This window comes from Pleurodeles waltl, chromosome 4_1 (genome assembly GCF_031143425.1).
Source record: "Pleurodeles waltl isolate 20211129_DDA chromosome 4_1, aPleWal1.hap1.20221129, whole genome shotgun sequence".
In the NCBI taxonomy this organism is placed as follows: domain Eukaryota; kingdom Metazoa; phylum Chordata; class Amphibia; order Caudata; family Salamandridae; genus Pleurodeles; species Pleurodeles waltl.
In genome coordinates this window covers 607,203,480-607,220,112 of record NC_090442.1, presented here as the reverse complement: position 1 = coordinate 607,220,112, position 16,633 = coordinate 607,203,480, and the positions used below count along the sequence as shown (strand labels likewise).

The 16,633-nt window shown below is 44.9% G+C and overlaps 1 protein-coding gene across 1 annotated transcript in view; it reads left to right on the top strand.

Annotated features, from left to right (window-relative positions):
* Positions 1-16,633, top strand: part of UTP20 (UTP20 small subunit processome component) — a 966,235-nt gene that overhangs the window by 625,108 nt on the left and 324,494 nt on the right. Inside the window, exon 43 of the mRNA XM_069229033.1 lies at positions 11,105-11,261. Within this exon, the coding sequence (XP_069085134.1) occupies positions 11,105-11,261 (157 nt within the window). The remainder of the gene's footprint in view (positions 1-11,104; positions 11,262-16,633) is intronic.

The window sequence follows — 16,633 nt, the reverse complement described above, 5'->3', positions numbered from 1 at the left end:
CTAAGGTACCCTCTGGGTGCATGTCATATTAAACCCAATAAAGGCCTCGGTTTCGCTAAGATGAGCTGTTTGATAACAAATACCAAAGGTTTCAGTGAAGCCATTATGTAGCTGGATAACTTGTAATGACCAGTGCCCAGCACATACCTTAAGATGGCTTCCATGGTCACTTGCAATGTCTAGTAATAGAACTAGACATCACAGGGACATATCTAGTCGTGGAGATATGCCCTCACATAAAATATAATGCATCCTGCCTTAGGGCTCTAAGACCTGCTGTATGGTTGACTTAAATATATTATCTCCAGTGATTTTGGCATGGCACACAGTGTGCGTGCTGTCGTGTTTTCACTCACGGTTTGCACCATGACATGCAGTCTGCAATGGCAGGCTGCATGCAGTTTGTAGAGGATGTCACTTAGGGTGGCAAAATACTTGCTGCAGCCCTTAGGTCTCTGTAGTACCCATGCCCTCTGTACCAGGGGTACCATTTACTAGGGACTTACAGGGGTGCCAAAATGTGTGCCAATTGTACATAATTAGAACTGTTACCTCATTTTAGGGAAAGAACACTGGCTGGACCTGGTTAGCAGGAACCCAGTGCACCTTCAATCAAAAAACATCATTATCAGTGGCAATACGTTTGGGTGACCATGTCAAAAGGGCCACTTTCCTACATGTTTCTTATGCTGATCAGTGTGCTCGATCAAGGACAAGAAAATCTTAGAGGACTTGCGGGTGCCAAGGCAATCACCATCAGGATGGAAAAAAAGTACATACATACCACCCAGGACCCATCCTCCATCAATGGCATGTTACTGCTGACTCCATCATTGTCACTACAGCAAGGAAGAGGGCTAACACACCTGCCCAGTGGTGCCCCCAACATAGGAGAGCAAAAGAGTTGGGTTGGTTGGAAGGAAGATGCAGATGTCAGCGGCCATCCAAAGGGGCATCGCCAACGTTAATGCACCCTTCAATAGGTGTGAACACCAGCAGTAGGAGGGTACGGAAGACCTCGTGCTGCACCTTTTAGAGAGCTATGAAAAGATGGCAAGGGCAGTTATTAACAAGGGAAAAACCATTGCCAGCACATGCCTCAAGTCAGCACTGGTTGCAGCTGACATGGCCAGCAGACAGTTGTGCTCAGACATCACCTTGAGAAGACACGCTTGGCTAAGGGTGTCTGTGTTCAAGCAAGAAGTCTAGGCTGCAGTAGTCAACATGCCATTGATGGAGGTAACCTTTTTTTTTAACGCAGTGGACACTTCTCTGCAGAGAATAAAAAAATGAGAAGGACACAGCTAAGTCCATGGGAACCCTTCAATTTTGCACTTTGGAAAAGGATTCCATTAATGGGAGGAGCCATCCTACCACCCCTCAAGCCAACATCACAACACAGGCCTGTGCGCAATTGCCAGCTCCAAGGTGGCAACATGCCAGCATCCTTAGACAACCCTTTTTTTGCTTGAGGGCTGGAGGAAGAAGACCCTCTCCTTGCGGACCGGGCCCAACAAGCAACGATCATCCCAAAAGTAAAGACCTGCAGCAAGCAAGACTCCACCCGTCTTCAACCGTAGGTTGCAGACTTGCTACAGAGAAATGCCGTAGAGGAGGTACAAACATCAGAGAAGAAACAGGAGGTCTACACTGTTTTATTTTCTAGTACTGAAACTGAACAAGACACTCAGACGTATACTAGACTTACATATGTTGAATAAATTCATCAAGATGCAAAGGTTCAGGATAACAATGTGCAGTAGGTCATTCCATGTCTGCTCAAGAGAGAATGTATGGCTATTATAGACCTGAAAAGCGTGTACCTACATGTGCCTGCAAATACAAGTCCTGAGGTTCATTGTGAATGAGATACATTTCCAGTTCAGAGTACTGCCCCTTTGGATAAAATCTGCATCTAAGGTTTTCACAAAATATCTGATAGTAGTGGGTCTTCACACTCTGCACCCGATGCACCCTGCCCGTGTCCAGAGAACCCAACACAGCAGGTAGGACCCTCTGGCGACTCAACGACGTGGACACCCTGAGTCGACCTCCCTGCACCCCCAAAGTGACACCTGCAGAGAGTATCCAGAGGCTCCCCGTGACCACGACTGCCCGGTAACAAAGGAACCCGATGCCTGGACAAAGCACTGCACCCACAGCCTCCAGGACCAAGAAGAACCAACCACCGGTGCAGGAGTGACCAGCAGGCGGCCCTCATCCTAGCCCAGTCGTTGGCTGGCCCGAGAAGCCCCTGAGCCCTGCCTGCATCACCAGAGTGACCCCCGGGTCCCTCCATTGTTTCCTATCTACAACCCCATGCCTTGTTCACACACTGCTCCTGGCCGCCCCTGTGCCGCTGAGGGTGTATTTGGTGTGCCTGTTTGGGACCCTCCCAGTGCTCTACAAAATCCCCCTGGTCTGCTCCCCGAGGACGCAGGTACTTACCTGCTAGCAGACTGGAACCGGAGCACCCCTGTTCTCCATAGGCGCCTATGTTGTTTGGGCCCTACTTAGACCTCTGCACCTGACCGGACCTGTGTTGCTGGTGCTAGGTGTTTGGGGTTCACTTGAACCCCCAACGGTGGGCTGCCTATGCCCCGGAGACTGAACTTGTAAGTGCGTTACTTACCTCAAAAATGAACCTGTACGTACCTCTCCCAGGAACTGTTGAATTTTGCAGTCGACTTTTAAAAAAGCTTATTGCAATTTTTGTCAAAACTGTGTGCATTACTGTTTTAATGCAAAGTTCCATACTTACCTGTGTGAAGTACCTTACAATTTATGTACTTACCTAAATTCTGAATCTTGTGGTTCTAAAATAAAGAAAATAATATTTTTCTATATAGAAACCTATTGGCCTGGAGTTAAGTCTTTGAGTGTGTGTTCCTCATTTATTGCCTGTGTGTATACAACAAATGCTTAACACTGCCCTCTAATAAGTCTACTGCTCGACCACTCTACCACAAAATAGAGCATTAGTATTATCTAATGTTGCCACTATCTACCTCTAAGGTGAACCCTTGGACTCTGTGCCTACTATCTTTCACTTTGAGATAGTATATACAGAGCCAACTTCCTACATATCCTATGGGAGGAAAAACAAGTTCTGCAAACAGGTAGAGTACAGCAACTTAGAAGACCAATCTCTTGCGGTTAAAGTGAGTAGTGGGCAAGGTGCAAGGCAGCACCCAGAGTACACCCTCAGCAGGACTGGGCCGGTCGGGTGCAGAGTGCAAAACAGCATAGGGTGCCCAAAGCATTTCTAAGGAAATCGGTCACTGTAGAAAGAGGCTGCCGGCTTTTATCAGGTGGCCGGTCAGGCTGAACCTAAGGTGTCCTTAGAATTCGGGTTTTCTTGATTGGAGCAGTCGTAGTAGAGAGGGGCTGCACACAGAGGCTGGATGGTGAATCCATGATGGACTCGGACTCTGGAGGGCTGGGGAACTTTGTTGGCACCGGTGGTCCACTTCAACTTGGGTTTTAGGCAAAGGGTGCATTGGTGACTTAAGGTGTTGGGTTTTGCCGGTTCCAGAGGCTTCAGAGTCCCTTCTTTTGGAATTGCTGGAGAACAGGTACGCTTTACATAGGAGATATTGAGTCTTTTTCAAAGGCAGGCAATCCTACTGGGTTTCTGGAGTCACAGTTGCAGGACGAGTCAACTTTTAGTGCAGATTTTGACGACGGATGCAGACAGGCCAGTGGGGTTGGTCCCAGGTCAGCTGCTTCTTTTCTGCTCTTCTGCTTTCATTGTTCTTTGTCCTTCGTCTTCTTAAGTAATCAGGATCTTGTTCTCTGGTACCAGGGGCTACCCTAAATACTGACTTTAAAGGTGTTTGGGCTGTGTAGGGTAGTAGCCAATGGACTACTGACCCTTGGGGAACCCTATGTCCCCTATATGACCACTTCCTGTGAGAAGTGGGCATAACCCTATCCCAGAATTCCTAAGTATGCCATCACAAAGATCACTACTTCTGAAAATTCGGGTCAACCTGGCAGTAGCCCACCCTAGGGGTGGTACTAGCCTGGGAGTGGCACGCTTACCTGACTAGCTAATTTTTCCACCTGTCCAGGTGCCAAATGGGCTCTGGACTGGGGGGGAGTGGGGGGGGGGGGGTGGCTTCCTCTCCTGTGAGGGGAGCCAGATTCGCATTTCAAATGCGGCAGCCTTTTGAGGCTTGCCACCTTAGGAAGGTTAATAAGCAGGTCATCGTGTGGGAGGGGATGTTACACCCTCTTCCAGGACAGTTTTTTTGTCCTGGGCCTCCTAAGAGCAGAAGGCTCTCAAACTAGGGGTCCAGAACAGTGTCTCTGGTGGCAGGAGCAGGTCAGCCAGGACACCAGAGGCTGGTAGGGCTTCAGGGAGTACCTCTAAGGTGCCCTCTGGGTGCATTCATTGGTAAATCTAACACTGGCAATGTGGGTTCACCAATATGAGATGTTTGATAGCAAACATCCCTATCTTCAGTGAAGCATCATGTAGCTGAGGAACTCTTGTTGACCAATGTCCAGCACATGCATTTAAGATGGCTTTTCTGGTCACTTACTATGTCTGAGAATTGACAAAGACATAGCAGGGGCATATCTGCTTGTGCAGATATGCCCTTGCGTGTAATATAATGATCCCTGCCTTAGGGCTTTAAAGCCTGCTAGAGGGGTGATTTACAAATATTGCATGCAGTGTTAGGGGGCATTGCACACAGGCTGTGTGCCATGGGGTATTTTCACTTTTGTCTGCACCAAGACATGCAGCTTGCAATGGAAGCCTGTCATGTGCTTTGTGAGAGGTCCCTTAGGGTGGCACAATTCATGCTGCAGCCCTTGGGGACCCTCTCTAGTACCTCAGGCCCTATGTACCAGGGGAGCCATTTACCTGGGACTTACAGAGAGTGCTAAAGGTTTTGCCAATTTGTTAAACAACTGTGCAGTTTTGGGAAAGAGATCTGGCACTGGGGACCTGATTAGCAAGAACTCAATGCACTTACAGTCAAAATCACATCAGATACCAGGCACAAAGTGCGGGGTAACCGGGTCAGAAAGAGACACTTTCCTACACTAGTAAAAACCCTGTCAGTAGAATGGTCAGGGAAATTTGCATACACTTTTACCTCTGTCCCACTCAAACCACCGGTATTGGAGAGATGCAAGAAAGCACCTGTGACCATAATCCTGATAGCACCACAGTGTCTAGCCGTACTTGGTTCTCTGTCCTGTTGGAAATTGTGCAAGGCACAGTTATGAGACTGACAGCACATCAGGATCTGTTAACATTACAGGTGTGGTCAAATATACCACCTGAACCAGTCACACTCAGCGGCAGAGTTCAACCACCTAAATCTACCTTAAAATGCCCGTGGAGGTGCTCAAAGAGGCAAGAGGATCTAACACTAGAAAGTGCTGCACCGCAAAATGGAACAGGTAAAGGCACTGGTGTAACAGGAAATGACCTGGGAGAGACTGGACTCAGGACACTACCACCCTCAAATACCTCACTCGCTCAATGAAGGACTCTTCTATGCTGGAGGTGCACCTGCCAGCCATAGTGGCTTACACAAGGGGCATCTTGGACTCAGTGTCTTGTGAACACCAGCATCTTGGACTCAGTTTCTTGTGAACACCAGTGACCAAGAGATTCCTAGATGAGGCAAACCACGGTCAGCCCCCACACCAATGTGTAACCTAAACCTAGTGCTAAACCAGCTCATCATGCTAACCTTTAAGCACTCAAGTACTTAACACTCAAAACAGGCTTCTTAATCGAGTCACATCTTTACAGGAGGTGCGTAAACTCAAGGCCCTCACTGCACAAGAACTTCATTTGAAAATTCAGAGACAGGATGGTAATGAGAACAACCCTTGGTTCTTGCCAAATGTGAGTTCACATTTTCATATATATTAAGCCATATAAATACCAGTTTATTTCCATTATCCAAACCTCAGGTGCCATGACCAACAGTTGGACTACTGGTGATTCAGCCTGCCCTAGCTCCAGTCATTGCCCAGCACAGTGTCTGCACTAGGCCACTTCACTCATTTGCCTGAAGTCCACATCTGTTCAACCTCGTTCTGGAGCCGACCCCAATGCCAGTTTTGAATCCACAGCCAAGTTCAGCTAGATCTTGGCAATTAACCACCCCCCTCCACAATGCCCTTTCCTCTGTGCTTTTATTATAAAAAGCTATCATTGGATCTAATTCTGACACTACAGGTTTTTCAGTATGTTTCTCATGATGATGATGATGAAGAAAAGGTGGAATATTTCTTCTCCCCTCAATGCATTAGTGCTGATCTGTATCAAGGCCTGCAAAATGTAAGTGCCCATGACACTTCCCTTGAGACTGGTTACAACTTGTCATTTGACACCCTATAAGAGAGCGCCGTTTTCACAGTGGTAGATTACAGAGGCACTCAGATGCTAGAATTACAGCTGCCAAGCTGTAGAATTGAAGGCAAATTTATTTTCTCAGACATTTTGCAACCAGATTCTTCAACCTCTGAAATGTTGAGGCCCTTTAGTGAGTCCTTCAATCAATCGGTCAGGATATATAATGCACGACTCTAGCAGTTTGCAGGTCCTGGATGTTTATTCGAACAGCCAGGTCTTGAGGGCCATTTGGAATTATGGAAGTGGGGTGATGGCCTGGAGGTGCGTGGGGAGGCTGTTCCATGTTTTTCCTGTGGTGTGAGAGGAGCTGCGTCCTCCACTTCTGTTTTGGTAGATGTGGGGTGTACGGGCAAGTGAAAGTAAGGCCGAGTGTAGTCTTCTCAACGGTTGGTGGAAGTTCAGACAGTGGTTAATTTACACAGATTCTTGGTTGTGTAGAGCCTTGTGTGCGTGGGTCAGCAGCTTGAATTGGCATCTCTTCTGTATGGGGAGCCAGTCAATTTGCCTGAGGTGGGGTGTGATGTGGGTTCATCTGGGAAGGCAGAGGATGAGCCTGGCTGTGGCGTTCTGTATGTTCTGAAGTCTCTGTAAGCTGCAATTCCTACGTAGAGGGCGTTGCCGTAGTCGAGGCGGCTGGTGATGAGGACCTGTGTCACAGTGCATCTCGTGTGAAGCTGTGTAAAGATCTTACGTAGCATGCGCAAAGTGAAGAAGCTGGCAGAGGAGTCAGCGTTGATCTGTGATTTCATGGTGAGTTTGTTGTCAATGATGGTTACGAGGATTCTGGCATGGTCGGAGGGAGTGGGTGCAGGTCCTAGGTCTGATGGTCAGAGTCATTCAATGTGTTGCTGCTTGTAGGAAGCTGGCCTGGTGTGTGGTGAGCACCTGTGGTGTATTCACCTTATACCAGGTCTGGGTATCCCTATTAGTGAAGTGTCTAGGAAGAAGCCACGGATCCCTAGAGATAGCTGTGGATGAGCAGCCAAGACTTATCTAGGAGACATGCAAAGCTTATGCAATACCACTTTAGTCACACAGCACTTAAACACATTAAATAACTAAACAGTGTTACAAAAATAAAGGCACTTTATTTGGGTAACGCAAATACTTACAAATAAACACACTATTATATGCACATTAGCAATCAGTAAATAGCATAGGAATCAATAAGCATTTGTAAAGCAAAAGTAAATAGTGAGGGCCCAAGGGAAGGGCCAAGCCATATACTAAAAAAGTGTTATGTGAAAGGCAGTGCCCCACCCAAGGAAGTAGAAGCAGTAGAAAGGAGGTGGAGGAACTAGGAAACCCAAGAAGTGAGAACCAGTATGGCCCCCAGGGACCAGGAGAGCAGAGGTAAGTACCTGGTTTTCCCTAAAACCAACAGGGGGACTTTGGAAAAGGATTATGCAAGACCCAACCAAGACTGGAAGAACTCAAAGGTGGATCCTGACGGAAGAGGACCTGCAAAGGAAGAGGACCAAGTCCAGTTTGTGATGGAGTTTCTGGTTGTGGCAGGAGCCACTACCCACCCTTCTGTGGATGCAGGACCACGTCCACGGTGGAAGAAGAAGGTCAGCAGCGCAACACAGGAGATGAAGAGAAGTCCCCGGAGTAATGCAAGTGATGTCCCACGTTAGCAGTTGAGATGCAGTTGGTTAGTGGTGCTGGACAACCACCAAGAAGCCTTGGCAAATGGAAGAGACAGAAAAGATGGTTTGCAAGGCTGAAGAGGATTAGCAAGGTACAGGGGACTCGACCCAAGGATGGGAGTCCGGGGTGACCCTCAGCAGCTGGGAGAGTCACATGAAGAGGAGGGAGTCCCCACAGGCAACATACTGGCAGCAAGCACAGAAGTCGCATTGAGGCCCATGCATCACACCTGAAGAGGCGTCCCACATCGCTGGGGCAGCAGGCAGGAGAGTGTGATTTGCAGGAAGGAGTGCTGGGGGCTGGGGCTACACAGAGTCTGAAGTTCCCTTGGAGGAGGAGCAATCAAGCCTTGGTAGCTGAAAGAGTTGTGGTGCACAGGGGTACTGTCCTGCAAGGAGAGGCAAGGGCTTACCGTCTACCAAGTTGAACAGCTGGTAGAGAGGATCAAGGGGATCACTCCAGCCCACCACCTGTGATGCATGATTCATGCAGCTCTGGAGGAGAAGATCAACTCAGTCGGTCGTCGTTGCAGTTGGTGCCTGCAGATGCAGGGGAGTGACTCCTTCACTCCAAGAGAGATTCCTTCTTACTTCTTTTGCAAGCTAAAGACTCACTGCCCTCAGAGGATGCACAGCGGGGGAAATGTTGCAGTTGCTGGAAGGAGCCAGAGAAACAGTGTTGCAGAGCAGAGTCATCGCTGAAGTTGCAGATTGCCAGTTCCTGGAGGGTCCAGTTGCTGTCCCAGTGGCCAGAAGATGAAGTAAACGATGCAGAGGAGTCCTGCTGGAATCTTCACATTGAATCTGAGGACCCATCCAAGAGGGAGTCCCTAAATAGCCCCTGAAGGGGAATTGGTCACCAAGCAGGGTGACCACCTATCAGAAGGAGGCTGTGATGTCACCTACGTGACCTGGCCACTCAGATGCTCCCAGGGGCCTCTGCTCACCTTGGATTCAAGATGTCAGAATCAAGTGGCCGACTAGAGGAGCTCTGGGTACCACCCCTAGGGTGGTGAAGGACAGTGGAGTGGTCACTCCCCTTTCCTATGTCCAGTTTCGCACTAGAGCAGGGACCGGGGGTCCCTGGATTGGTGCAAACCGATTTATGGAAGGAGGACACTAAATGTTTCCTTCAAAGTATGCCATTGGCTTGGGGAAGCTACCCCCTCCCAACCCCTGCAACACCTATTTCCAAGGAAGAGGGTATTACCTCCCTCTCCCTCAGGAAATCCTTTGTTGTGCCCTCCTCTGTCTGAGCTGGTCAAGCAGAAAGAATGCAAAAACCTATCTGAGAGGTGGCAGCAGCACTGGCTGTCTGAAAACCCCAGAAGACTGGTAGGAGCAATGCTGGGGATCCTCTAAGGAGCCCCCAGAGTGCATGGAATGATACAACCAATACTGGCAACAGTATTGGGGTGTGATACTGACATGTTTGATACAAAAGATGCCAGGTTCGGAGTTACCGTTATGTAGCTTGACATAGGTAGTGACCTATGTCCAGTACAGGGGTACAATGGCTTCCCGCACTTACTACGGGGTAAAGCTGGAGACCTAGCAGGAGAACTGTCAGGTCGTTTTGCTTCAAGCTAAACTTTCTGATCTTCTCCTATTTGCTTTTGGTCTGGCAAGGCCTTGCCATGGGCACCATTAAAGATTATATTTCAGCCTTTTTTGTACTTGCCATATTAGCTTCCCCTTAAGTCACCAATTGTGATGTTTTTTTTAATAATCTTATTTAAATATTTCCTCCAATGCTTTTTCTTGTGCCTCAGTGTTTCTTAGTTTTATACTTAGTCTTTATGTGCACTTCCTCTGTTCTCATGCAGCATTGTTCTTAGAGATAGCAGACCATTAAGGCTTTTTCCTCATAGCAATCACTTTTGCATGCTGCATCAGTGACCTGCAGTTGCTGTCACTGCAGCTGCCGTATACCACTTTCTTCCATGACAGATTAGTATTCAGAACTCGGGCATTCTTTCTCCTGAAATTGGCGTTGCCCTTCCATGTGGCATAGTCCATTACATTTGTCCCTTATTCTCTGTGCCACTTCTATCTAAGGAAGAAAAAATACTTACTCAGATATATCTGCAAAGTTTCTATATGAATTGAACTAGGAAGCACAGAGTAGATTACTTACTGGATTCACTAGTGCAAAGAAGAGAATGGCAGTTAAGAAGGCCAATAAGGAGCCTCCCACCCATTTCCACAAGTGCCAAGATCACAAGTACATATTTGGCCAGGAGTATTCAGTGAGGGACAACTGCCAGGTTGCTACATGGATGTCTGTCCACATCTTCACCAGACACTATTGTATTGAGACTGATGTAATTAGGGAGGGCCATCCTGCTCATTAGGTTCTGAAAGGCTCCCTAATACAAAGTCCACTCCTCAACTCACCATCTTTTGGAGAATATTGCATTTGTATCTATTCAAAAGGTGAAGAATCTGCATTTAAAAGTATCCATCACAAGGACAAGTTACTTACCTTTGGTAATGCTCTATGTGATGCATACTATAGCTATCCCTCTGCTAACCTGCCTAATCACGCTTTTCCCTGTTCTGTGGAGTGGACTTATAGGGGCAGTCATAAGATCTTATTTTAAATTTAACTCACTGTCTATTTTCTGACTCATCTTTTGCTCTGCACATGGACTCGTGGAAGTTACCTTTAAAAACTGACATAAGCATGCAGGAATGGCCTTTGTCGACAGCTCTGCACCATCCTTTTTGGAGGAAGTGTGAAAGTCCTGTACCATTCAAAGGCACCACCTACTAGCATGTGGATCTATTGCATAAAAACATCTGTATCCATTCTGGCTTCTGGGGGAGTTCATAAGGTGTGCTATCTGTGATTAGGTAATGTTTCCACCAAAACGAATGTTACGGAATGCAAGTAAACTGTTCTTTGCTTTCATGTTACTAAGTAGCTTTTATTTTGAGTTGGATGGGAGGTTTTGCATAGTCTCGGTTGCTAGGTTGTGGATCGGAATCTGCACCTTTTGTTTGCTGCAGCAAGCTGCTGATTTTGGAGCTGTCATCTCACTGTATATTTCTCTTTTACTAATTCCAGTATTTTGCTCAAAGTATGCATGCTGCTGAGGAGCAGGCTGCAGGAGATTCGTGACATTGCAAGGAACACTCTAATCAAAATAATGGAGACGTTGGGCCCAGTCTACCTGCAGTATGTTCTAAAAGAGATGCAGACTGTACTTGTTAAAGGATATCAGGTAAAATTTCATCTTTTGTATTTGACATTTGCTGTTCTTAAGAAGAGGGTCATTACAACCCCATGTTCAATTTTGGTTTCTGCCTAAATACATAATACAAACATGATAAAATCACAAGTCATTATTCAGTTAAAAGACATCTTATAAGAATTCACCTTTTTGCATCAGTTTTTCAAACATCGTAGAAACCTTTTCCAGCTTGTCATATTTGCATGCCCTCAACACATTAAATATTTATTTAAATGTCTTATTTTCTGAAACGTCCTCTTTGTAATAATAGATAGTAGCCTACTTCTCAATCAATGAGAAGATTTGTAGAGCGCTTTTTGTCACCCGTGATGGTATTGAGGCTCTGACTTCTCTAACAAAATCCTAATGCATCGTAAAATAGCAATGTAAAGGTTAAAGTTTGTGGTCCAAAATTGCACAGTGGAGATTTAGTATCTAATACAGTGTTTTGCCCAACACCCTCTTACCTCCTTATTTAGAAATTGGCCTAATCTAAATTTTAGCATCCATCTCCTAATTTCAGTTGACTAGTTTTTAATTAGATAAGATTGTGGAAACAGCATTCTAGTTGTATTGCATATCTCCACATATCTATTCCCTTTTTAATTACTTTTTGATCATAAATCTGACTCTCTAATTACTATAATTACTATTTTTAATATTTTTCTATCACTATTCACCCTTTGGTACCCCCTTCTTCTATATTCAGCGTTAGCTTTAGAAAGATTGATTGTAAATTTCCCCTACACCAAACTGTTACTTCACTAGCAGTATTTAGTGAATGTTCAATCAAGCATACTATTGACTAATATTCTGATCCAATTCAAATAGTATTGCACTTACTAGTGTACTTTGAGCCAACCTCAGCCAGAGCTACAAAATAGATATTTTTATCAGTTGTGACCTCAATTGATTTGTGCCCCATATCCCTATAAAACTTTCCCAGAGCATCAGCCACCATATTAGCTCAACTTACAGTTAATTTGATGTGGTTTCAAAACGATAAATTATTAGAAAAAGGTAATCTTAAATAGCAATACTTAGTAACTTTGTTCTTCAAAACAAAGTTACTATCTAGCTTCTTTTTAAATTCACTCTGTTTTGTTTTCTGACAGATACCATAACGTTGCTTTTATCTTTGTTAATTTCCATTTACAATACTGAGCAAACATGTCTAGTGCATGTTGCAAGCCTATTGGAGTCAAATCAAACAAGATGGTGTCATCTGAAGAAAACATAGTTAGCTTCTGATGCAATTTAGGTAGGAAGCATAATGCTTAAGAGCCTTAAGTGTGTCAGCGATTTATATTAAGTATTCTCTCTGGGCTAACATATAACTTTCCTGTTGCCCATTTGGTGTATTTATTTTTTTGGCCGCAAACACACATTCTTACTTAGCTATATTCTAGTTAAATAAACTTTATGCAGCTCAGTTATTAAATTTAGCAGTGACTTGATAATCCTGGTGCTTGCTTCTTGTTCCATAAAATATTTTTATCAGCTAAATCTAACGCTGTGGACAAATCAAAGTAAGCAACATCTCAGGGGACTACTGTGAAAATGAGTTACTTTTCCACAAAGAGTTTCATAATCAAACACCTATCCATTGTACAATTTTTCCTACTAAATCCAATCTTTAATATGATAAAATACTTAAGTACAGGTAGTTTACTCTTATTTTGTTGTGTGGATACCCATTGCCACTTCTCAACACTTTACAACATGAACTTCATACTTCTGTATCCTGCCCGCTACTCTTAAATGCTTTCGAACAACTATACCCTATTTATATTTTCCAGTTCCATCTCTTTAGCAGTTATAGTCCTTAAACATAGTATGTAGTATAGACTGTAATATATTCAGTATCTTTGTGAGTTTATTGTAGTAGTTTCACTAGTGAAGATGTGTTCAAATTCTAATCTGGAATTATCTGTGTGCCATGCCGTAGTTTTAAACTCAGGGTTTTCTACTTGATCCATGGGTTCCAAAGTTCTCTCCTAAAACGTTTCCACAAAGCCTTGGGTGCACCGCACTCTCCTTATGTCATTTAGTCCTTGTGTTTAGATGGCCACAACCTATGTGTTAAGATTTGTTTCTATTCTCTGTGTTAATTAATGCATCATCTTTTACTGATCATAGCTGATTCATCCTGCTTCCTTCCACCATCTTGGGTCCCATAGCATTTCATTCTATTTCAAAATTATTTTTGAAAGTCCAACACAAGCATAAAAAAGAGAAGCAGGACATAAGCCCATTCCACCACTCCAACTCCAAGGAGCACACAGAAGGGAGTCACTTTGTCAGTCGCACTCCGAGGCAATTGATCATTGTGCTAATTTTGCTAAAGGGCAACCTCTATTTAATCAATGTTTCTCCAGGTGAATGCCATGATTTGTTGAGTTTTATTATAAAAAGACCAGTGTCCCATTTCCATTATTTCCTCCAAAAAATGGATAGAGAGCAACTTTCAAAAAATGAAATCTTCAAAGTGGATACTTGGTAGTTGTAAGGAAATGCTTCCTTGGCATGGTTACCCCCTAACGTTTTGCCTTTGCTGATGCTAAGTTATGATTGAAAGTGTGCTGGGACCCAGCTAACCAGGCCCCAGCACCAGTGTTCTTTCCCTAAAGTGTACCTTCGTCTCCACAATTGGCACAACCCTGGCACTCAGGTAAGTCCCTTATAACTGGTACCCCTGGTACCAAGGGCCCTGATGCCAGGGAAGGTCTCTAAGGGATGCAGCATGTCTTATGCCACCCTAGGGACCCCTCACTCAACACATGCACACTGCCTCACAGCTTGTGTGTGCTGGTGAGGAGAAAATGACTAAGTCGACATGGCACTCCCCTCAGGGTGCCATGCCAACCCCACACTGCCTGTGGCATAGGTAAGTCACCCCTCTAGCAGGCCTTACAGCCCTAAGGCAGGGTGCACTATACCATTGGTGAGGGCATAAGTGCATGAGCACTATGCCCCTACTGTGCCTAAGCAAAACCTTAGACATTGTAAGTTCAGGGTAGCCATAAGAGTATATGGTCTGGGAGTTTGTCAAACACAAACTCCACAGTTCCATAATGGCTACACTGAAAACTGGGAAGTTTGGTATCAAACTTCTCATCACAATAAATGCACACTGATGCACCCTGAGCTGCTGGTGTGGTAACTTTGGTTTTGCCCTGAACACCCAACGGTGGGCTGCCTATGCCCCAGGACTGAGACTTGTAAGTGTTTTACTTACCTCCTAACCTAACCTTTACTTACCTCCCCCAGGAACTGTTGATTTTTGCAGTTTCCACTTTGAAAATAGCTTATTGCCATTTTTACAAAGACTGTACATGATATTGTTTTCATTCAAAGTTCCTAAAGTATCTAAGTGAAGTACCTTACATTTAAAGTGTTTAATGTAAATCTTGAACCTGTGGTTCTTAAAATAAACTAAGAAAATATATTTTTCAATATAAAAACCTATTGGCCTGGAGTAAGTCTTTGAGTGTGTGTTCCTCATTTATTGCCTGTGTGTGTACTACAAATGCTTAACACTACCCTCTGATAAGCCTACTGCTCGACCACACTACCACAAAATAGAGCATTAGAATTATCTACTTTTGCCACTATCTTACCTCTAAGGGGAACTCTTGGACTCTGTGCACACTATTTCTTACTTTGAAATAGTATATACAGAGCCACCTTCCTACATTGGTGGATCAGCGGTGGGGTCTAAGACTTTGCATTTGCTGGACTACTCAGCCAATACCTGATCACACAACTTAATTCCCAAAATTGTCATTAGAAACTGATTTTTGAAATTTGAGCTATTTTTCTAAATTTTTAAAAAGTCCTGCTAGGGCCTTGTGTAAGTCCCTGTTAGCATTTCTTTTAGCGTTTAAAAGTTTGTAAAAGTTTGGATTACGTTCTAGAGATAATTTTAGATTCTTAAATAGTATCCCAACTTTTAGAAAAATAATGTCTAGCACAGAAGAGATGGTGGTGGAACTCAACCTCACCCCTTTCCTGCATCTAAGGATGTCAGAGTTAAGGACTCTCTGTAAAATACAAAATATAAAAACTTGATCAAACCCTACCAAAGTACAGCTCCAGGAGCTGTTGGCAGAGTTTGCTAGAGACCACCCCTCTGAAGACAACCTTACAGAGGGGGAAACTAGTGACCTGGAGGATAACTCCCTCCCTCCTGTCCTAGTTAGTGAGACCAGGGTCCTTGAAACCCTGACTCCACAAGTGATAGTCAGAGATGCTGCTTCTCCCACAGGGGAGTCCAGCAACTCTGGAAGCATTGAGGGCAGCCTAAATGAAGATGTTAGCCAGGATGGCCAAAAGATTGGCTTTGGAGAGACAGCTCCTAGCCATAGAGAGGGAAAGACAAGAGATGGGTTTAGCTCCCATCAATGGTGGCAGCAACTTAAATAGGGTCAGAGAGAATACTGACATGCTAAAAATCCCCAAAGGGATTGTAACAAAATATGAAAATGGTGATGACATCACCAAATGGTTCACAGCGTTTGAGAGGGCTTGTGCAACCAGAAAAGTAAACAGATCTCACTGGGGTGCTCTCCTTTGGGAAATGTTCACTGGAAAGTGTAGGGATAGACTCCTCACACTCTCTGGAAAAGATGCAGAATCCTATGACCTCATGAAGGCTACTCTGATTGAGGGCTTTGGATTTTCAACTGAGGAGTACAGGATTAGGTCCAGGGGGGCTAAAAAATCCTTGAGCCAGACCTGGGTTGATTTTGTTGACTTCTCAGTCAAAACACTAGATGGTTGGATTAATGGCAGTGGTGTAAATGATTATGAAGGGCTGTATAATTTGTTTATGAAGGAACACCTTTTAAGTAATTGTTTCAATGATAAACTGCATCAGCATCTGGTAGATCTAGGTCCAATTTCTCCCCAAGAATTGGGAAAGAAGGCAGACCACTGGGTCAAGACAAGGGTGACCAAAACTTCCACGGGGGTGACCAAAAGAAAGGGGTAACAAAGCCTCCCCAAGGGAAGAGTGTTGAGGCATCCAAGGGAAAAAGTTAAGTCTCTTCTACAGGGCCCCAAAAACCTGCACAGGGGGGTGGGTCCAAAGCCTCTTCACAATCCTCTTTTGGGTACAAGGTTAAAACTTTGATCCCAAAAAGGCCTGGTGTCGCAGCTGTAGTCAGCATGGACATCAAACTGGAGACCAGGCCTGTCCCAAGAAAGGTTCCACTTCAACTACTACTCCAGTTAGCACTGGAATAGCCAGTCTCCAGGTGGGATCAACAGAGTGCCCAGAGCAAATCAGGGTTCACATTGAAGCTACATTAGTCTCTGAGGGTGGGGTGGACTTTGCCACACTAGCTGCCTGGCCGCCTAAC